Source organism: Galleria mellonella, unplaced genomic scaffold (genome assembly GCF_026898425.1).
Source record: "Galleria mellonella isolate WM207_F2 unplaced genomic scaffold, CSIRO_AGI_GalMel_v1 utg78, whole genome shotgun sequence".
Lineage (NCBI taxonomy): Eukaryota > Metazoa > Arthropoda > Insecta > Lepidoptera > Pyralidae > Galleria > Galleria mellonella.
The window spans coordinates 4,444,067-4,467,122 of record NW_026442151.1 but is presented as its reverse complement, the minus strand read 5'-3'; the positions used below and the strand labels follow the sequence as shown (position 1 = coordinate 4,467,122).

The 23,056-nt window shown below is 31.3% G+C and overlaps 5 protein-coding genes across 5 annotated transcripts; 2 read left to right on the top strand and 3 right to left on the bottom strand.

The window, feature by feature from the left end:
- Window positions 1–846: 846 nt before the first annotated feature.
- LOC113517248 (ribosome maturation protein SBDS) lies at window positions 847–2,217 on the bottom strand. Its single transcript, XM_026901873.3, has 2 exons — window positions 1,884–2,217; window positions 847–1,812 (listed from the first exon to the last, which is right to left on the bottom strand). Exons 1-2 carry the CDS (start codon window positions 2,012–2,014, stop codon window positions 1,188–1,190), a joined length of 756 nt encoding a protein of 251 aa, XP_026757674.1. The 5' UTR covers window positions 2,015–2,217; the 3' UTR covers window positions 847–1,187.
- Window positions 2,218–5,306: 3,089 nt separating this feature from the next.
- Window positions 5,307–13,114, top strand: LOC113517451 (gametogenetin-binding protein 2-like). Its single transcript, XM_026902116.3, has 8 exons — window positions 5,307–5,506; window positions 5,768–5,958; window positions 7,216–7,359; window positions 8,112–8,436; window positions 8,797–9,021; window positions 9,393–9,674; window positions 10,383–10,817; window positions 11,441–13,114. The coding sequence occupies exons 1-8, from the start codon at window positions 5,417–5,419 to the stop codon at window positions 11,630–11,632; spliced, it is 1,884 nt and encodes a 627-aa protein (XP_026757917.1). The 5' UTR covers window positions 5,307–5,416; the 3' UTR covers window positions 11,633–13,114.
- A 1,235-nt stretch (window positions 13,115–14,349) lies between these two features.
- LOC113517307 (3-oxoacyl-[acyl-carrier-protein] synthase, mitochondrial) lies at window positions 14,350–16,226 on the bottom strand. Its single transcript, XM_052901539.1, has one exon. The coding sequence runs from the start codon at window positions 15,832–15,834 to the stop codon at window positions 14,518–14,520; it is 1,317 nt and encodes a 438-aa protein (XP_052757499.1). The 5' UTR covers window positions 15,835–16,226; the 3' UTR covers window positions 14,350–14,517.
- A 184-nt stretch (window positions 16,227–16,410) lies between these two features.
- On the top strand, window positions 16,411–19,963 carry LOC113517366 (neuferricin homolog). The gene is made up of 4 exons (XM_026902021.3): window positions 16,411–16,961; window positions 17,116–17,259; window positions 18,052–18,238; window positions 18,839–19,963. Exons 1-4 carry the CDS (start codon window positions 16,688–16,690, stop codon window positions 19,011–19,013), a joined length of 780 nt encoding a protein of 259 aa, XP_026757822.1. The 5' UTR covers window positions 16,411–16,687; the 3' UTR covers window positions 19,014–19,963.
- Window positions 19,964–21,243: 1,280 nt separating this feature from the next.
- Window positions 21,244–22,339, bottom strand: LOC113517555 (uncharacterized). Its single transcript, XM_026902259.2, has 2 exons — window positions 21,921–22,339; window positions 21,244–21,851 (listed from the first exon to the last, which is right to left on the bottom strand). Exons 1-2 carry the CDS (start codon window positions 21,932–21,934, stop codon window positions 21,302–21,304), a joined length of 564 nt encoding a protein of 187 aa, XP_026758060.1. The 5' UTR covers window positions 21,935–22,339; the 3' UTR covers window positions 21,244–21,301.
- Window positions 22,340–23,056: the final 717 nt, after the last annotated feature.

Genomic DNA, 23,056 nt, shown 5'->3' with positions numbered 1-23,056 from the left:
GTTCTTCAATGATTGGAGAACAACTATTGAACCATGCCACATCAAAATTTTTCTAGTCGTCAATCTTCTTCTCTCGACCACTTTCATATTATCTAAAGGCAAAAATTTCGAAGCGATTGACGTGTAATCGCAAAGACATAGCTACCTCTGGAGAGCGATTTTAGAACTTATTTCTACGAATTATTAATCGATTGCTTGATTGTTAGAAAAAAGTATCTGGGCTATCAGCGATTATTTGCTCTGTGGTCATTATGACTAATGTGATTTATAAATATATCGTCTCTGTAAATCTAAAGTATATTTATGGCAATTTAGTAAATTTTATAGAAAAAAAAAAATAATGAAAAGGAAAAAATTAGTAATAATAGGTACCTAATATACTATCATATCCTCTATGTACCAACATTTTAGAAGATATATTTTTTTTGTTTATAACCTACAAGTAACCCACCTACCTAAAAATATGACCTGCTTCAATCTTAAAGAAGTGTACATTTTATATAGAGATGTTAAGTATTGATTGAAAATTCTTTTGTAATGTAGGTATCAGAAAATGATATCTCCTATGTATAGGTGTTATTTTCATGTGTTCTATGTTTATACAACTATATAATTATTTTAATTAATTATTTATAGAATTACCAACATAAGATACAGCTAAACATTTTAATACAATATACTGGTAGATTAGATCTTACTGTTCTCATATTTATATATATTCTTATATTTTAAATAAATAAAATCATTTCTGTGAATGTGTATGTGAAGATATAGGATATTTAATTTACATATCTAAAATCAACATTCTGTATTACACCATATATTAAATAAAAATTAAAGGCTAAATGATCATGCAACAAAACAAATTATTTTATTAGTATGATTAAGATTAAAAATATTCTTATAGTTTTTATCCGTGTTAATACTTTCTTAAAATGATGATATTATCTAAAAAGAAAATTTGTTTTTTTTTTTAAATACAGAATGAGAATTTTATTGTTCTTCTTTTCTTCAATGACAATCGGTAATTATTTTTACGACCATTTCTCCCAGCATCATGTATAAGAGGCTCGTAGTATAATTGTTTCTCAGTCAAGACATCTGTGTTATTTAATAGTAAAGAGAATTTTATTCATTTAAAAATCACTATGTAAACAAAATTTATTTGTAATTTTGTGGACGACAGCTTATAAAGTTTGTTCTCCTTCTACCATTTCTTTCAAATTTAACAACTCAAATTGACCACTTCCTTTTGTCTCCATTCTGATCATTTCATCCAAATTCCTGAAATTCCCAGGATCTATTAAACAAATTATATTAGCTGTTCCAGAATCCCAGTTTTCTTCTTCAACACTCATAGCTAATTTAATGACTTTATCTTTTATTTTTTTTGCATCTTTCCCAGTTAATAAAATTCTTACCCTCATTTGTGCTCTTTCCAAGGGTATCTCCTTTTTCAAAAGCTGTATAACATCTAGAGCCTGTTGTTTAGCACTTTTATTAACATTAACAGAATAATGTACATCTTTAATAGCTTTCTCTATAATTGATACAGGATAAGGTCGTTTTGTTTCAGGATTTACACATTTATCAGCAACAGTTGTAGCAATATCTTTCATAAGAGATTCTATTTGAGAATGTCTCTCCTTATCTGAAACCTGAAGCTCCCCTTTTTCCAATATCACCTTGCATATTTCTGTGGAGTCGTCATTTCCAAATATTTTTAACAAATCCTCCTTTTTCGCTACCTGTCCTTTGGAGACATTTGAAAATATAGTGTGTGTCTGTAATACTTCATCAATGTCTTGTTCCCTGGAAAAAGAAACTAGGTTTATCAAAATTACTTGAAAGTTGACATGGGCACTGACAGACTTAATACTTACAATTTATTTCGCCATGATATCACTTTATTTCTATAGCACGCTATTTCAAACCTCTTTCCGCCTTTTTTTAACCGAACTATTGCAACGTTGGTTAAACGTATTTGATTTGTTGGTGTAAATATCTTCGACATTTTTGGTTTTTAGATTCAATACAGTACAAAGATAAGTATTCTTTCAAATATTTTCAAAACGGAAAGGAGTTAGTAATCCACAAACTAAATAGAAATGATTCCCAAAGTTACCAAAAAACATTCTTTGTAATAAAATTGGCTAGGTAGGTAGTTTAGTAAAAAAGACAATAAAATCACAGAGTAAATAATCAAAGGATAAGAGAGCGCATTTCGTACAAGTCAAATAAAAGACTTGGTCAGGAATATCTAACCAACCTACACAAAAAATCCTCCTTTTCTCGTTATGTTGACTAGCCTGATGTTCAAAGTAGAAACGAATAGGGTTATAATTATATTACAGTTTGATAGTAGAAACACGGTCCATGTGATAAAAGAAACATATAAATTTTATGTCAAATTTCTGGTTATTATTTTTAACAAAAATGAAACAAAATAAAATAAATATTTCAATATTTATTATTTTATACACTATAACCTTAAAATTTTAATTTCGAAATATAAAATACAACTACAACTTCCTTTTTTTTCGACACTTCCCGTTGAATACTAATACCTCGTAATAGAGACAATATTAATTACAGTCGTAATTCCCACATCAAAAAGAAATATGAAATACGTACGTATGTAAAAAATGAGATATATGAAATAAAAAGTTAAAACTGTTCAACAAATAGTTTAAATTGCAGCCAATTGCATCACATTTGACAATATTTTTATTAGTTAATTCGGTACTGATGTAATTTCTTCATTTAACTAAACGTTGGCATGATATTTCCTTACCAAATCCATACTAGTATAGTATGAATTTGGTCAGGAAATATCAAGAAGTTAGATATAGTTGATTACAGATTAGAATAGAAAGTTTCTTTTTTTATTTATTTCAACTCCACGAAACAGTGATTTCGAACGTCAAAATATGAAACCGATAGAGTTGCCAAGTAAAATCTATATATTTGGACCAAAACTTGGTATATTAAAAAACACTATTAAATAAAATAAAGTCTGGTTTATTTTCAAATTCAGGAATTATTATTTCACATTAAAGTTATTGAAACTAAATCACAATGAAATCGAATTAATAATGAATATATATATATATATTTTTAGGAATTTAAAAAAACAGTGGGCACATAAAAATGTGCCGCTGGGTGGTCCCGGCGTAATAATATAATGTCTGTATAAAAGATAAACGAAAAGGGATGCCAATTTGGAATTGTTGAAAATCGGTAAAAAATTGAGAGAATTTTCTTAAATTCTTTGAAACCGTAGAAAAATTGTATCATTTCACTACATCGATAGGATAAGTGTCATATCAGTAAAAATACTGGAAAATCGGTAGGTCCGAGATCATTGCAGTCAATCATATAATAATAAACTTAAGAACAAGGAATTACATAGAAGGAATGATAAAATAAAAACTGTAAATCATATGATTGCCTCCTTTCTTCATATGCGAATATAATGTACCGATAACGCGGGGTTACCATTCCATTATCATCCATTAAAAAATAGTAGTCGGGCGACATTAGTAGTCGGCTCACTATAATAGTCGGATGAATAAAATTAGTAATCCCATAAATTGAAAATTTTCGATTTCAATTAATTGAAATTGATCAATCCAAGTAATTTGTTCAGTCGAATAATTGGTAACTGCGGATTAGTAAGTCGCGCATGACTAATTTTGTATAACATAAATACTTTTCAACAAACTTCAAAACGAAGATTGTTCTCAATTCAGTTGATATTTTATGGTTTTTACCACAGAACGGCGAGAACAGGAATAATTTGAAATTCTATTAAAATTTTTTTCAAATAAATTTATCTGTATAGTAACATTTGATAATCAACATACAATTCGGGCTCTTTAAAATTTTGTTATGTATGTACCTAAGTCGTTCAGTTTACTTGATTTTTTTCCAAATGTGCACATTTTCTATACTGGGCTCTTGCCGTTGAAAGCACAATCTTTATTAATGTATTTAATCATGTGTGTGGTGCGTACAAGTTATAATTTGTATACCTACACACACACACACACACACACACACACACACACACACACACACACACACACACATTGCCGGCGTCCTGTAAGATTTTGTGTAGTTTCCATCGCTTTTTTTGCTGCATATTAATGATTTGCTGGCTATGATCGACATTTATTGATTTGCGGATGATAATACTGGGGATGCATATTACATGGGCCGTGCGAATAGCCTTCACTCTGTTGTGGAGATTAACGGCGAATAGCTTGTGTCTAAAATCGAGTACCTACTCTTATTAGAGTTTCTGATTGGGGACGATTAAACTTAATCCAGTTTAACCCATCTAAGAGGCAAGCCTGCAGGCTAAGCTATTGTGTGTTCTCCATTTTAGAACACATCTTTTATCATCTTCAAAAGTATTGGGATTCTGTATGTTGACATCTCTAGCACTGTAAAGTTCTGAGGTCATCTTGAAAATAGGATCAAGCTGGCGTTTAAAAAGCTCAGGTTATTCAATAGAACAAAACGGTATTTCATCCTGAGATAAAGACTATTATTGTATAAGTTGTAAGTCCGGCCCCTTATGGAGTATTGCTCACACCTATGGGCGGAGCTTCTGGACATGGCTTGGTCCTCTGGACTTTGTTCAAAGACGAGTTATGAAAATAGTCGACAATTCCATGCTAGCAGATGATATCGAACCCTTAAATCTATGTATATTCTAAATTTTCCTTCTTTCGCTTGTATAACAGATTGTGTTTTGAGTAATTGTTTAGAATGATGCTCACAGCCACCTTTTATCATCGCTCAACATCAATATGAAGTTCATCCTCACACGCTTGAATCTAAATGGTCATGTACAGTGCGGTTTTCAAGGAACTTTCTCCCGCGAGCGTTCAGGCTGTGGAATGAGCTCCCTCCGAAGGTTTTCACTAGAAATTACAGTATGGGGTTTTTCAAAAAGGATATATTAAGATTTTTTAGAATTAACAACACGCATGTGACACTTCTAGTGTTGCAGTAATCGTACAGTAATCGTTTACTATCACATGGGCTTTATGTATGTTTGCCACTTTCGTGGTATAAAAATAACAAGATTGGAGTAACTAGAAACGAAAAAAGGATTAATAAAAACATTAACTAGGATTGTTAGTTTTTTTTAAAGTAGGTTAGTTTAAATTTAAGAAAACAATAGGTCTGTACAAGGAAAAGTGCATTATTTTGCGATGACCATAGACAGAAACTATTAATAAAAAACTATTATATTAAAAAATAGTATTTTTTTTTTGTGTTTATTAAGTTGGCAACATAGTTACTGTGTCAGACACAACACGTCGTGTATTTCTCTAAGAATTGTTCCGTCATTTTGTTATATTTGTCTATTTTGTCGGTAATTTTATGTGATTATTCATAAAAAATGGCGAAGTTGGTCGATATATACAATAGCGAAAAAGAACCTGTGATCAAAAGGAGACAATTGCCGTTAATTATTTATGAAAATCTTACCGTAAGTGTTATTTTCTGTACTTTGACATTACCACAAACGCAGATTTAATCAGAAATGAAATTAATAAGTTACTAATATTCAAGTTAATAATTTTTACGTCTTGATGAAAGTTAGTAATATTTTTGATTTCAATTATAGCTGGTTGTAAAAAAAAAATTTTACTAGTTTTTATGGATTCTTGGATACTAGTGACGTTTTACAATTGACCTTATTTTTAATAATAAAATTTCTTTGTTGACGGTAAATTAAATTTATTTGCAGATGATTATGGATTTGAATACAGTTGGTTTAATCTGTGACAATTCACAAGTGAAAGGGCGAGAATACGAGGAGTTTTTGCGCAAATACAGAATCCTCACGACAGATGAACTCAAAGCGGCCCTTAGAGTTGATGCTTCCGATATATTCAACGTTTTAAATCAAAGCATTCCTTGTGTTGGCTGTCGAAGAAGGTATATGTTTTTTATATATGCATATTTGCGGTCAGATTAAGAAATGATTACCCTCAATATAAGTAAAGTGTGACAAGTTTTAGGGAGTTTTACTGAGATTTCCAGTGATAAATTTAGTTGCTGGAGACATATAATTATTTTAAATTTTAAATATGATTGACTTTCTTTTCTATTCGTACATTTTGCTAGGGATGAAAGCCTTCCCCTCATATCTCTCAATTGAGACATTAACCTCTTAAACTATTCGTTTTTCAACCACATGAGAATATTCTCTATATCTAAAATAACTTAATTTTTTTTAACACAACTTTCACTGGGGGAAAGGGATTATTAGTAATGGGGTCTTACAGCTCCATTGGTAGCAATATAATACCATATATATATATATATATATATATATATGTATATAGGCACTTGTACCTATCATGACACTCACCAGAAATTAACCATGATGGTTTTCTAGGTTAACCATGTGGGGGTTTATTTTTAATGAATGAAAATGAAGTAGTGACTGCCTGCACTATCAGTTTACATTGATTTGTTAACAGTGAGTGATGATAGATGAGGATGAAGTAGGTCAGTTAGTCTATTATGATGATTTCAACAATAATTAACTACAATGATTTCTTGGAACCGCATGAAAGTCAACCTAATAGTTATAGTAATAAGTGTCTAATAAACAAGTGTGTGTTGTTAATAGTGGGACAGTTGGACTCCATTAATAACAATCCTTTGTTCCTCACCATGTGTAGGTTTTTTTTAATAGGTGGTAATGGAATGGTAACCCTAACTACACTAACAGTATACATTGGCAGGGTATCAGTGAAAGATGATAGGTGAGAGTGAAAAGGTAGGTCAGTCAGCCCATTGTGATGAATACACCTGGAATTTAGCATGATAATTTCCAAGGAAGACCATGTGGAGGTCGACCTGACAAGGTATATTGCTAGCAATCAAATTGGTAATCTACATTACTAACAATTCCTTTTCCCTCGCCATGTGGATATCTACCTATCAGGTTATATTGCTAGTAATGGGGCTGCTAGTCCTTATTACTAATAATGCTTCCCCCACTGTGTAGTAGCTAGGTTAGAGTGTAAAATAATGCAATTTGATTTATACCTAGTCTTCATTCTGTGCAGACTAGAATGTAAAACAAAGGAATATTATAAAATTTATCTTTAAACATAATTTAAAATTTATTATATAATCTTGTATTTAAGTAATGTTTCTAAATAAATTTATTTCAACTTACAGTGTGGAACGTCTCTTTTACCAATTATGTAAGTCAGGACATCCTACTTTGGATCCCTTAGTTCTTATGCCAGATGAAATAATGACTATAAGAGAAGATAAAATTATACATCCACAATCTTTAGCTACATTATTAAATGGTCACAGGTAAGATATATTCTACAAAAATGTCCAAAATGTATAAATGGTAATAATTCGGTATGATTAATCATATTTATGTCTATAGAGTATAAAACAAGGTGGCTTCCCAACGTCTACACAGTTAGATCTTTTAAACTGCACAACAGATTTTAATGTGCTTTTCATCAGTAGATAGAATGATTCAAGAAGAATGTATATATTTAATATTAATATTCTAGTTTAATATTATTTGAAACAAATACAATTATTAAAATTGCATTTGTTTACTAACACCATTGAATTTTATGTTTTTATTATCTTTATATCCCATTAAAAGATGATCAATTTGCTTTGTTCACCTTCATGTTTGTGAATGTGAATAAAGAACTTTAGCATGAATAGTTTTTTTTTTCTAGATCAAAATTTGATTTTGCTTTGTTATTAAAACTTAGGCCAGTCATTGAAAACTTGTACCTTAGCTTGTAGAATATATATATAAATATATAAGTATATATATATATATATATATATATATATATATATATATATATATATATATATATATATATATATATATAATATATAAGTATATATATATACATTATTATTGAGTAATAGTACTATAAGATTAGATGAAATGGAGGTCAGGTACCTACCCCTTAAGGGATGTGAGTTAAAGATAGATAATTCTGGGTTTAATGCTACACTACAATAACGATGTTTTTCCATGGTACCTCTTCGGGGATTCCTCACGCTACACTACAAATAAATAATTCCAGCACGGGCATCGAGTGCCTAATAGAGAATCAACCGCGATGGAAGAAGTCTCAGCGGTGCACGCTGCACTCGCTGGAGGCGGGCACGGCGCGCGGCTGGGTGTCGTGCGGCGGCGCGGGTGGCGCGGGTGGCGCGGGCGGCGCGGGCGGCGCGTGCTGGGGCTGGGCGGCGTGGGGCTGGGCCGGCCGCGCCGCCTGGCGCGCCGCCTGGGACGCCATGCGTGCCTCCGCGCGCGACCACGTCACGCTCGTACACTTCAACACGCTCCACGACACCCTCACCAACTATCTCCGCAAACACCGTTTCTGTACCGACTGTAAAACTAAGGTATGATGAACACACGCATACATTTATTCGTAGTAATACGTTATGGTAACAGTAACAAGAAATCGAACCGACGTTTTGAATAGTTCCGACTTTTTTTTCTGTGCTAATTATTATTTTGGAAAGTGGTACTCGTCACCTATTGACAGCGAGCACTATAGACATCTCATAACTAAATATGATATTTATATAGCAGTACCCTTATGTTTCCTTTACTTAGTATTATGGTATAATGCTATTGTACCTTTGTTCATAACTAGTAAAGCTTATGATTGTCAATTGTACAGTCGATTTGAAATTTTGTTATACACAATATACTTGACATCTCTTTAAATAAAATTAATTTGAAATTAAATATTACAGGTGTTAAGAGCATATCATTTATTAGTAGATGAAAAAGAACCACAAAAAGAGAAAGGTTATGTTGGTGCACTGTATAGTGGTATCAAAAGGTGTCTGTTGGAAAAACATTTGCATCTCCAAGCCAAAACCAGTTACATAGAACGCCTTATAGAAAAAGCTGAGCCTGAGCTGCTTGGAAACCATCGGGAAAGACATGCAAAAACACTAGAAATTGCACAAGAAGAAGTAAGCATCTGTCTAACAGTTTTTGTTTGAATATCAATATTCATATTATTTTCTAGCCAGTTCCCATTTTTAACAACTCTATCTATCTGTATTAAAGATCAGATTCGCTGAGCATAGGTGTAATGACATATTTTAAAATTTCTTCTATAATTTATGTACACATCTGCTATTTAAAAAAAAATATATCAGTAATAAACTAAGAATTCATGCATATTATTGCATTATTTTTCCATCTTTGAGATAAGCGCGACAACGCTTGTCGTTGTCATAGCATTGTTGTGACGTCACATCTACGTAAACTGCATTGTGCGACAAAGAAAGTCAACAAGACGCCTATTCGCCAAGCACATTAAAACATTATTACATTTTAGGTATTGATATGCCTCGGAATTTGCATTTATGAGCGACTCCAACGGATTTCGCTACGACTGCGTGAAGAGGAAGGCACCTGTCAGACACTGGCGGCGGTTGCGGTCGAAGCTCTATATCGAAAGTTTGAGACTGCTGTTGAACACAAAAGTGGAGTATCGAAATTACAATTGCTTTATGAAGAAATAACCCAGGAAGAATTAACTAGGCAACAAAGGAAAGAACAGAAGAAACTCAAGCGACGTAAGAAGAAGGAGAGGCAAGCTGTCGAGAGTAAATGTAAGGTGAGGAATAAACAAAATAGAAATATTTTATCAGTATTTTTATTGTACTGATAATACAATTTGAGAATAAAGTGAATAATATAATAATGAAATATTACCAGAAAATATGACGCGGCAGGGTACGCTACAGTGCTCCCTATTTGGTTAACACCTTGAGTCGATAAGAATAAAAAATTAAAGAAATAGTAACGCTAACTAGAACTATCTAGGTAGATAATCTACACCAATTTGGAGAGTCAACTTTATTACTTTTTATTTCTTATTGCTGAACTATTAAAACAGTTTGAATGAAAATTGGCAAAAAGAAGTAATAATTTAATAATGTCAACATCCGTAGTTTTTGCTGGATGTATAATCCAACCATGGATGTTTGTGCTGAACCATAAACACTCACATTTTAGTCAACTGAGTAGGGTTTCTTATCTCACATTGATCTGACTATGAATCATTTCATATGCCTTTCAAGTTTTGATATAATCTATTACCGTTACTAATTTCAACATTAGAGCCACAGTGTAAAGTATCTTACTGTGATTCAAAGCGGCAGTCAATGATTTGGGTGGAATGGGCTAAGTACTGAACTCATGTTTGTTGATATTTCTTATTAAACCATAGTTATCTTCTCATTGTAAAATTCTTTATACTGTGGTATATTATATTTTGATGTTTTAATATTTCTCACAACATGTATTTGGGTAAATGTAATAGGAAGCAGATTCTGAGGAGCCAGAAGAAAAGTGCCAATGTGAAGAATGTTTGTTAGAAGAAAGAGACACACCAACCGATCTAGTTTCTCCACGCGATTACACTCAATGTTTTGAAGCCAGTGGTGATGCTTGTCAAACTTGTCAAGATGATTCAACAAAAAGACAGTCACCGAAAAAAACTGGCAAGAAACGCACAAAAAATGGTAATCTATCTCCTAACGAGCACTCGCAAGACTGTGGTTATTCTTCTGGAAACAATGGTGGTTGCTGTGAGACTATATCAGGTTCATCTTCCCTAATGAGCACTCCCGAGGGTTCAGAAGTGGCATGTTCCGATGGATGCTGTAACCATGAAAGAGGAGACTGTTTAGATATTGCCAAAAATGACAAGAATACATGTACTGGTTTTACACTTTCTCTACAAGAAATGTTAATGGTAAGTTTTATCTTTTTACCGTATTGTTTCCGACAACTGTTTCGACTTGTCTCGCACTGTGGGCCGCAAATCACAGCAGAGCTCGTTTAGATATCGGTGCGGGCAGGATTAGGGGCGGAAATAGCGGTGACAGCAGACGAAATTCAATTTCGTATGCTGACGATCAGACGAAAAGACAGTGAAAGAATTTTCTAAATCAGATCAATAGTACCAGAAATCATCCTAACATCCAAACTCGTAAATTTACCTCATTATAATATTAGTATATAAAATATAGATTCCTTGTAAAGATATTGAATACTGTATTGTCCATATCTACATGCGACAGATGGGACAATCATTAACTTCCTTGTCATCTTCAGTAATGTACATAAAACCAAATACATATTAGTTTTAATGAGTTGGAGTGGATCCATTTAATTTAGGCAATTATGTTAATCTCGTAAAAATTGTTGTGTTGAATTGTTAGGCCAGAAACAAGACATCAGGGACTCATTTATCTTGATAGGGATCAAAATATTAACCTATATCAGGGGATATAGGTTAATATTTGGATTATAGAAGCCACTGAAGCTACATGTTTTTCTGTCATCTTTATTTTATATAAAAAAAAAATATTTCAGGACACATGTTCATCGGATGAAGAACAAGATACTAGTTATATTCCTATAGAAGACGTATTGGAATTTAAATCACGTAGAAATATAACAGAGAAAAGACAGGAACTAAGACAGAACTTAAGACAAAAGTTCGCGCAGTTGTGTGTGAGTACTCCACTGCTGACTGCACAGCCCCAAGACAAGCAGGCTGCTTGAGTCCAGCCATCCCACCAGCCGGTCATCCTACCCTCACATGCAGCTGCTGTTGTCAAACATTCTGTCATTTTACTACAAAATGGCACAAATATATCTGCTTCATGGTCTATATGTAGATGTACAATGTCTTGTAATATGTGTGTCAATATTCACAAATTCTAAAATAGTAAGTCTCCTAATCTTCTGATAGGTAAAAAGACTGTTATTATAGTAGTTATTATGCTAATATAGACAAGAGGGGATTAATGGATGCCCCGTAACTTCAGACATTAGAATAATTATTTGCTTATATCCATTCATAGATACAATAAAAATTTAAAATCAGTAAAACTAAAATCATGAAAAATTTTATCACAAAGTATTTAATTTTTCTCATCTGTGGCATGATTCTAGTAAAAAATTATTAAACTAAATTTAGTAGTAACAAACCAAAGTTGAGAAATCCCAAACTTCATATTGAGTTGGTACTTGTCTATTCAATATGAAAACGATTTGATAACATTTTAGATGTTCAAGGATATCTCATGAAAACAAATGTTTTTAACAACCGAGTTGCTGTGATATTGTTTTTGTTATGCGAATCGTGCCATTGATCAATAAGTCAATGATATCACTGGTTTTATGTATGTAAAAATATCAAAACAGTAACATTTTATCCAGTACACACACACCCAATTCATATTACTTTTCTAATATAAAAGAATTTCTTCTAAAATAAAAGAATTTACACATGAAATCTACATTTTTTACATTCCACATTGATGACCAGAAATTGACATAATTAGTTTTGATGAATGTTCGAGATATTTTTAATTGGCGTTGCTTATAATATTAAACATAATATAAAACCATTGAGGCTGATTTATAAAACTACCAAGTATATACTAAGTATTTAATGATCATTGACGAAAGTGATAATATATGTACCTTCGTTACAATTATGATTTGAATAAGATGAAAAAATGTTCGATATTGATATTTATGAGTCTGAATTATTACAAGAGATTGTATTGACTTGCATATGGATTACAAACTTGATCGGTGAAGTCAATGGGAGTTTCATATATATTTTATTAAACGATATTATTTCTTCACTTATTGGTATTATTAAATTTTTTTCTTTAAATCATGTTAATGACCCGATACATAAAACTTTATATCAAGTGTAAGTTTGAGTTGTATCCACAATTTTAAAAATAAAAATCGACTGGACAAACCCAGCATTTAAAAATATATTTACTCTTAAATTGTTAGAGAGCTTAGTAATGAAATATGTAAAGTAGCATTTTTTGATCAAATTATTTTATTTTCAACGCTTTATGTGACTCAATATTATATGGTACATGATGAATTAATTATTGCTCGTTACAAAAAGCTTCAAAATGCATGAGGTTTGAAGTTACCTTGGCTATTTTGCCATTGTTATTGAAGTCAAAAAACCTTTGTAACTCAGTTTTAAAATATACTATTATAATACAGCGATCATTTGTTTCATTGTTTATCTTTTACTTTACAACCCTTTATTTACCCAATTTCGCCTTAGGTTATTTTAAAGTCTAGTCTGTTCTCATTGTTTCAATAAAATTTCATCAAATCTGATTAGCCATGAAATAGTTGTCAGGAATTTATTATTTTATTGACGACACTCATGCTTCCTTGTTGCAGTCATAATTCCATCCTCTAGTTGCCCCGAGGGTTTTACAGAAAATTTCTTACTAGTCTAGATTTTGGACTTTTTTTAAATTGATGATAATGGAATGGTAACCCCGCCTGCGCTAAGGGTATATTACTGACGAGGTACTATTAAGAAATGATAGGTGAGCATGAAAAGGCAGGTCAGTTAGTCCCATCGTGATGAATACACTTGAAATTCAACATGATTGTTTCCAGGAGGGACCACGTGAAGGTCGACCTGATCCCCTATATTGCTAGTAATGGGACTGGTAGTCTGCATTACTAACAATCCTTTTACCCTAGATTTTGTACTGAGAAATAGAGTTACAGATAATATACTAGGTAAGGCAGTGTGTATGTCATTTAAAGGGGCATACAAGTTCAGGGCAGGGGGGGGGGGGAAGTACTGTTTTTATATTTAGTGAATGATAATGAAATGCTAACTCCGCCTGCGCTAACGGTATACGCTGGCATAGTACCAGTGATGGATGATAGGTGAGAATGAAAGGACAGGTCAGTTAACCCATAGTGATGGATACACCTGGCGTCCAGCACGATGGTTTCTAGGGGGGACCACGAGGAGGTCGACCTGATAGGGTATATTGCTAGCAATGGGACTGGTAGTCCCCATTTCTAACAATCTGAAAGGCTGTTAGTAATACGGACTACCAATCCCATAGTTCAGGGCAAGTCTTAGCCTCATTTGTAACCCTGGGTGAGATTTTAACAGTCCCCCTGACGAAAATAAAAACGTTGCGACCTTTTACTCAGGTATTCCTGGTACATAAAAGAACATTAAGGATCTGCTATTCTGTTCAGTGTCTCTGGACACCGACTGACCATAATAGTACATTTGTTTCACTCTCTCCCCTTATGACCAGTACCCTGTAAGTTCAAAAGATATATAAAGCTTTATTAAATAAAGCTTTTGAACAGGAAAGGGAGCTTACAAGATGCCAACAATTCTTTAGTAACCTTGGAACTATCTACGCATAGAAGGTAAGTATAATAATCTGTGGCTAACAAATTGAAAGTAAACAAAATTTTGTATAATAATTTCTTATATTTGGTATATCTTAATTAGATTACAAGTTTTTCATTTTTCTTTATCTTCTACATATTTACAAACATTGTGCTGCAGAAAAGGAAGGCAACCAATCCCACATTACCAACAAATAAATATCTAAATTATCACTACAAATATACACTAATCAACTTATTTGTGCAATACATAGCGATGCATTTGTACCACCAAATCCAAAGGAGTTTTTCAAAGCAACTCTTTTTTCAGAGTTCCATTTTTTTGATTTAAGTATATAACATAAATCATCTACAGGTTCCTCTAAATTTAAAGTAGGTGGTAGTATCCCATGATAGCAAGCTAAGATAGTAAAGACTGCTTCCAAGTTACCAGCAGCACCTAATAAGTGGCCATGAGCACCTTTTGTGGATGAAATCTTTATCTTTGAGCTGTGTTCTTTAAATAAAGCTTTTATAGCTGTAGATTCAATTCCATCCCCAATGGGTGTTGATGTAGCATGAGCATTGATGTAGGTGATTTGTTCATTTTTAATGTTACTGTCTTTTATTGCCCTACTCATTGATAGAACTGCTCCACTGCCATCCTCTCTTGGAGTAGTTATATGAGAAGCATCTCCAGACAGTCCATAACCCAGAATTTCAGCATACATTTTGGCATTTCTCATCAGAGCATGTTCATATTCTTCTAAAATCAAAACAGCTGCTCCTTCTCCCATTACAAAACCATCTCTTTTCTTGTCAAATGGCCTTGATGATCTTGCTGGTTCATCATTAAATGATGTACTTAATGCTCTCAAACGACAAAAACCTGCTATAGCAAGAGGACTTATACAAGATTCTGCACCACCACACACCATAACATCAGCATCTCCATTTCTAATAAACCGGAATGCATCACCGATAGAGTGAGCACCAGTTGCACAAGCTGTGGAAACAGCATGATTTGGACCTCGGAAACCATACTTGATACTTATTTGTCCAGCAGCCATGTTGGGCAATATTCTTGGAACAAAAAATGGACTAACCTTATTGTATCCTAATTTTAATGCTTCATTAGTATCACAAACATCTTTAAGATCAATCATACCCATGCCTAGTGCTACACCGGTATTCTCTTTATCACCATCAGTATTAGGAAACCACTTTGCATCAGATAATGCTTCCGAGGTAGCTAATAAAGCTAAACACGTTGCAGGTGCCATAGATTTTAGGTTTGCTCTAGATAAAGCTTTAGCTACTTCACTGTCTTTTTGAGTTGGTATAACTCCAGCCACTCTGCATGGTAGTTTAGAATATTCCTCGCCTTCAAGAGAAACTATTCCACAATGCCCTTTTAAAAGATTGTCCCATGTCAATTTAGTTCCCGTTCCTAATGGGCAGACTACTCCTAATCCAGTAACAACTACTCGTCTTTTCGATGAAAGTTGACTATAACTTCTCACTTGGCAGGTTTGTTTACTATTCAATAATGATTTGATTAATCTCATTTTATATCCAAAAAAATAAGAAATATTAAAAAAATGTATTACTATATAAAAAGATTTGGGCCGCCAATATTATTTATATTGTCATACATAGATTTATATACATAAATAATTGCAGTTACCAGTGAAATTGTTTAAGTACTTGTAGGTATTATAATTATTTTACATCTACAAATATTTGAGTTTGAATATTTTTTTTTATTTTTGTAGGTTTATTTAAATTAATTTTTTTGGTTCTGTTTATCCCATACAAAAGGCAAAGGGCTCTACACATACAGCTCATCTCTACCATAATTATTTAATTTGAACTTTTCATATTTGACGTGATTGACATTGATCACAAATGATAGTGGTACAGATTGCAAATGGAATTGTTTGGAAGAGACGTACATTTAACATTAAGCATTTGGAGTGCAATCGTCCTGTATAAAACGATTTTTGCTAAAAACCCTATCTGCATTAATGATGATAATAGATTTTCTATTTTAGGTTGTTATCTGTTTTGGAGTACTCTCAACTGTTTATACGTCTGAAGTGGATGTGTTCTAATGTCAATGTCAAAATGACAAACCACGTACCTATATCAAATAAATGTAAATAATAATACTTCATCGAGATCGTTGTTTGTTTCTAATTTTACTTTTCACTTCATTTTTGTTTAATTAATCAATGAAACAAGCAAATAAATTATAATAAACTAGACTTCATTTATATATATATCTGTTTATAAAAATACAAATTTATTTTTTATATTTGAACGCTCGAATCTAAAACAGTACGAGATAGAAACAAGTGTATAAAATAAAATTTAGGTATAATTTATAAAACAAATAAAGAAAGCATTAAGTACCTAACTATGGTAAAGATTATTCCTCTTGCTCTAAGTAAACTAATTATTCCAATTCTATTAGTTATATTGTGTATTAAATATCGCGACCGATTTGAATTATTTTTCTATAACTTCTTTAAAACTGATGTTAGAGATAGTAATTTGTATTCAGTTGAACAATTAGCACTAAACAATGGCATCGATGGAAATAAAATTTATTTATCAATATTAGGGTTTGTTTTTGATGTCACTTCAGGCACAAAACATTATGGAAAAGGCGGCCCATATCACTATTTTGCAGGTAAAATGCATTTTATATTCTGCCTATTATTGTTCTTATATTATTTCGTTTGTATTGTCTATTTTGTATTTCTGAAGAATAGGCAGCTCTATGTAAATTAGTAATAATGTTCTACGTTTAAAACTAATGTTTATTTTTTTTTTTAATTTACTAGGAAAAGATGGTTCAAGAGCATTTGTTACTGGAGACTTCCAGGATGAGAGTTCAAATAAAGATCATATATTAGATTTAACTTGTAATGATTTGTTTACTTTATTGAACTGGAAAGACACATTAAGAGAAAAATATAATGAAGTGGGTGAGTTATGTTAAGTATAATTTAATTTGTGTTCCATCATTCAGTAATTTTTTCTCCATCATCATTTAGATTTCCCAGCTAGGCCCGAATTAAATATTTTGGGGGACCCTTGCACATCTCACTCTGATATAATCTATTATTAAATATATACTATAATAAATATAAACTAAATTTAATATGTTAGTTTTCTACTTAATAATAATTAAGTAGAAAACTAACATATTAAACAATACATTATTGCTGCTGTAAGCATGAGATAGACAATACTTTGTATCTTGTTTTTTTTTTAAGTGCATAATGATTAAATAAATTTACAGTTACTTGTCTCTATGCATGTCAGGAATTTATTTTAATTTATATGAATGTTAGTTTCTGTAGGGAGCACACAGGAAGAATGAAGTACGAACATTTTCTATAATATTATATATCCTTGGATGCATTTTAATTTTGGGAACTTCTGTTTCTAATAGCAAAGTCTAAAGTCAATCTTGGTATGTGGATCAATGACAGCATTATTGCTGAAATGAACCACAGGTACTAAAATTCAAATAAGCATTGCACAAATAGAAGTTCTGTATGGGTATTAGTATACTTGTATATTTTAATTAAGTTTTTGGTTTTTAGAAATTTATTGTTTGCCATTCCAAACTTAATACTGAAACTTGATAGTAAGTATTTATAGAGTTTCGTATTTCCAAGGATTCTTTTTATTGCTAAAGTTTATGTCTGCAATACTGTCTCAAACTGGCTATTTGGTAGATAAGAATTTCACTTTTATAAATGAATTTACAGGTAAACTAGTTGGTAGATACTATGATATGAATGGAAAAGAAACAGAATATATGAAAATGTTCTATGAGAGAATAGAACAGTGTAAAGTGGAGAAGGATTTAGCTAAAAAGGAAGAATTAAAGTTTCCACCATGTAATATTGAATGGAATGCAGATACAGGAACCAGAGTCTGGTGTACTAAAACAAGGTATATATATATATATAACAATCTGATCTTTGAGATTAATTGATAATAAATTTTAATACAAGTTTTGCTATGAGATAAATATTTTTAAATTGCTATAACTACTAATTAGAGTTTATTTAATAAATATTTTACTTTTATTATAAAATCATATACATTTAATATGTGCTACTCATTGATCCTAGCTTGAGGATTGTTTTTGGTATGCTTGATCGGTTGCTTTGTGTTTTGAGGAATAAGACAATGATTGTTTGAGGACACAATCCAGGCACCCACACCTAAGCCATTTCAAAAAAGTTTGTTCTGCCCAACTGGCAATCAAAACCAGAATCTCATTTAAGCAAAACAACATGCCCACCACTGCACCAATGATTGTTGTAAATAAATAATTGTCTAAGTACATTAAATGATGAATACTATGATTCTCTGTTAGATAACTATTATTAGAGAGTAATAATAATAATGATAATTATTATAGTGAATAGTTTAAAATTATAAAAATGCAGTAAAATTTCCTATACAACACAGCAATACACTTTACAATACTGTTTATATATATATTAATGTTTAATATATTTTAATTAAATCTTAAAACTTTTTCAGTGGGGGAGTAAAAAGAAATTGGATTGGAGTGCCCCGTCTGCTTTATACACCAGGTGAAGAAACTCCTCGCTGCACATGTGTGAATCTTGAAAATATTGATAATTCTGTAACTTTGTTTAAGGAATATGACAATTGTGCTGTTACTTCTACTTCATGTTTTGTAAAAAGCAAATAAATTGTTATTATATGTAGAATATAAGCAAATGTGATATAAAAAGACAATCATTGAATAATGAATCTCAAGTATTAAATACAATTTTAAGGTTTCAAACCAACAAAAGAGCTCACATCTATTTTTTGTTAACAATTCACGTTTTATTTATATAAAAGATTATATATGTACAAAATACATAACTTTCCAGCACTAGATTACCCTACCCGCTAATCATTTTCTTGCTTATTGCATTAGGTTGACTGGAAGAGATAGATTATAGATAGATTTCAGAGATAACTCCATCCCTGTTAACAAGTTGTTGAACGAATAGCTATATTTTTGCTTTTTACAAATGCACATATAGATTTACATTTTATCAAGATAGATAAAGAATAATATATTTCCATGACCCACATACGTATCACATATATATTATTTAGAGATGCGTTGTAAGAGATAAATTGAAGTATTTGGTGTGTATTGTTTGTCTACTAGTATTAGACAGGTGCAATGTACTCATATGTGTGCAAATTATTATATTCTTTCAATGCAATTCCATCCAGCCATCTATCTATAATAGCGCTAAGTTTATCATACTAACTAAAGTAACATATAAAATCTCGTATCACGATGTTTGTTCACGGTAATATCTGAAATAGTTTAACCGATTTTAATGAAGTTTTGTAAATATAAGGGGTCCAATAGATGGCGGTAAGGAACAAAAAAATTTGCCAGGTCAGTATGTAGGTACTTGATGAATTTTCCCTCTGGAACCCTCGTTATATGAGTCCAACTTTCACTTGACTACTTTTATTTTGTAAGGAGTTATCAGATATAAGTACTTAGTTCTTTTTATGAAAAAATAAGAACTAATTAATTTGCATCATGTTATGAATATTAAGAATGATTTAGTATTATTATTTAGGTATTTATTAGTTGTATCTACTTAATAAAAATTTAATATAAAATAACCGTGTGTTATTTTTACTATAGTATTTATAAACTTTACAAATTTACTGGTTAAGTTCCTATATTCTCTTCAAATATATGCAATAAATTTGTATCGTTAAACATACAGACTTGTAATTACAATTTTATTATAAGATCAGTGATTAGTTATTGGTGACTTTATTTGTATACAATTACAGCTTATAAACACATGATCATTATAAAACCTTTAACATTGGTGTTACTAATAAACAAATATCAGTTTCGTTGTACAATAGTTATAACAACTGTACAAGTGCTATGAAAAAGTGCACATTTGTAATACATCTGTTATATAGGCTCTTTGCCTATATAACAGATGTATTAGACTACTTTGTTTAGAAGTTGTATAACCGAAATATTCATGGGTTAAAATTTTAACAACTTTCAACAATAAAGGTACATTCAGTGCTTTTATAATTGAAAGAACTTCAGACAGTGTAGTCTAATGTATTATGAATTTAAATAATGAATTATTTACAATATTTTGACTTATTTAATGAATTGGATGTCGAAGAACCACTAAGAAAGAACAAGGATCCTTTTTTTATACCAACCATTACCATAATAAGAATTTAATAACAAACATCGAATCAGTAAAACATGCCTACCAAATTATGAATTTAATAAAATTCTCTGTAGGCAATTTGTATGTAGGACTTCAAGTTTGCATCACTCTGATTTACACTGATCACAATTAAATGTAGTTGTGTATTTTTATGTCCAAGAATTTAGAAGAGGAAGATGTTTGGATTTTATAATATTTGCATTATCTATAATGTCACAGGAGCTATTGTTTGTACACATACAAAAAAAGTTTGCAATGAATGAGCTTAATTTTACATTAATAGGAAAGGGTATCCATTCAGTACTTTATAAAAGCATAAGTTAAAATAACAAATATTGCCTTAAGACCCTTAAGGTATCTTAATTTCTTAAATATCATTCAGCCCTTATTCTATGATAAGGAAGGGTACAAACAAAAAAACTGTAATTTGTGTAAGACCAATAGTTGAAATGTCTTTTGTACCAAAAAGTCCCATTATAAAATGTACACCTACCCAACATAACAAAAAAATGTTTAATATAATACATCAGTAACTCAAAGTTGAGTGAAGTATTTCTAAGAATATGACATCCCTTACACTCAGGATTCATCTATATTTAATATTACAGACAATTTATCCATATGAAAAGCCAATAACAGGTTTTCAATTACTTAGGAATATAATTTTTTTGTGGCAGGTGTAATTAAAAAACAAAATAAAAAAGCGATTAAACATGTATTAATCATACAATGATTATTATTACATGAACACTGTTCACACAGCTTTATCATTACTTATTATTTTTGTTTCAGTTTGTACTGCTTCATCTAGCTCTAAACATTCTATAGTTTTCAAAAATACTTGCATAGGTATTTTCTTTCTATTCAAAAAAGTTTTGTTACCAAGCAATTTTTTAATTTTGGCCCTGCGTTTTCTTATTTTATCTTTTGTATACTGGTTCCCTAGCTGGAATGTTAACAGTCGTTTCACCTTCCTGCCTCCAATTAATGTCTCATTATTACTATTATCAGTCTTAGGTTCTTCATAAATAGTTTCTAGAGTTTGTGATAAGGCTTTCACTTTCTTGTTTAGGTATACTGCTTCAATTCGTTTAGGATTCGTAATTTCTGTCATGTGTTTTCGGGGTTTCATATTCACCCTACGATTAGTCGGTTTAGTTATTTCGGGCGCCAAAGACTTCCTCTTTCTCAAGACTCGTGGTAATTCTAGTGTCTCAAGCTTTTTTGGCGAAGAGTCCGAGTCGGATTCATCAACTTCCATGATGTCTAAATTTGCCATTTTATTTGGCAATTCTACATCAAGTCTAGAACAGAAGTTAAAACTTAGTTTATACTAAGCACATGAATAGTTTTAAATAAAAGAAAAAACTTACTTGTACGAGTCCATAATTTATAAATAATATTAAGTCATTTACGAGAAGTTACTTGTAATTTGAGTAATTAATAGGAATTGGTGAAAAGGTGTCCAATCCTTGGGATGCATTGGCTACTGTGATAAAATAGTCTACATCAACTAATTATACCCACCAGTTTAAATTCAAAAAGACTAAAAAAAACAGGTAGTTCGAAAGCAATGATAGCCGTTCCAATTGACAGGATTACAAGATAGAATTGACAGTACAGATTGAAGAGACTACGTCTAAAAACCTTAAATTATAAAGTGTAATGTAAATTGGCAATGTAAAAAGAGAAAATATAATTCTGAATAACGTATATGTTACAACGAGATAGACAATAGGACAAAAATTTGCACAATCTCGGTTTTATGAACAAAATAATTTCTAATTAATTTTCGAATGAATGAATGATTGAATTCTTTATTGTGCTAATTGTGATAATTACAGGTTGCTAGGCAGTCTACTCGTTATGAGCGTACAATATTAACATTACAAAAAAATTACAATATACAATTACATTACAAAAAAAAAACAAAATAAAAAAAAAATTGTTTATTGTAAATAAACATTTTTTTTATGATTCATTATTAAAATATTCTTTCAGATTATAAAATCATTTTTTCAATAAGCCACTCTTTTAATGTTTTGTCAAATTGTTAATTTTCCAAGCTTTTAATATATATAAGTAGGTGATTGTATACTCGTATGGCCACGTAATACGCACTTCTATTACATATATAAGATTTGGTTAAGGGTCAAAATAAACCTTTTCACAACCTTAATTTCGATTTTGAACCAGTCCTTTAGGAGTGAAGTATTCTATGTTGTTGCGTTCAAATATGCACAAGTTTAAGATATATATACTACACAGAGCAAGAAACTTATTCTTTCTAAGAATTGGCATATCCATAGAATGTTGTTTTATATTAAAGATAATGCGGACATCTTTTTTGCAAGATAAATGCAGAGCCAATGTTAACTGAATTTCCCCAAATGAATACTATAATTTAAGAGAGGATACACCATACCAAAATAAACAATCAACAGAGTTTCTCGAGAAACTGATCGGGCTAATATTAAAAGAACATATTATATACTAGATAATTTAGAAT

Coding starts and splice junctions, on each gene's coding strand:
- LOC113517248 (XM_026901873.3), bottom strand. CDS start 2,014: ATGTCGAAGATATTTACACCAACAAATCAAATACGTTTAACCAACGTT. Junction 1,813..1,883: donor ATATCATGGCGAAATAAATT/GTAAGTATTAAG, acceptor TTCTTTTTCCAG/GGAACAAGACATTGATGAAG.
- LOC113517451 (XM_026902116.3), top strand. CDS start 5,417: ATGGCGAAGTTGGTCGATATATACAATAGCGAAAAAGAACCTGTGATC. Junction 9,022..9,392: donor TAGAAATTGCACAAGAAGAA/GTAAGCATCTGT, acceptor ATTACATTTTAG/GTATTGATATGCCTCGGAAT. Junction 9,675..10,382: donor CTGTCGAGAGTAAATGTAAG/GTGAGGAATAAA, acceptor TAAATGTAATAG/GAAGCAGATTCTGAGGAGCC.
- LOC113517307 (XM_052901539.1), bottom strand. CDS start 15,834: ATGAGATTAATCAAATCATTATTGAATAGTAAACAAACCTGCCAAGTG.
- LOC113517366 (XM_026902021.3), top strand. CDS start 16,688: ATGGTAAAGATTATTCCTCTTGCTCTAAGTAAACTAATTATTCCAATT. Junction 16,962..17,115: donor CCCATATCACTATTTTGCAG/GTAAAATGCATT, acceptor TTAATTTACTAG/GAAAAGATGGTTCAAGAGCA. Junction 18,239..18,838: donor GTCTGGTGTACTAAAACAAG/GTATATATATAT, acceptor AAACTTTTTCAG/TGGGGGAGTAAAAAGAAATT.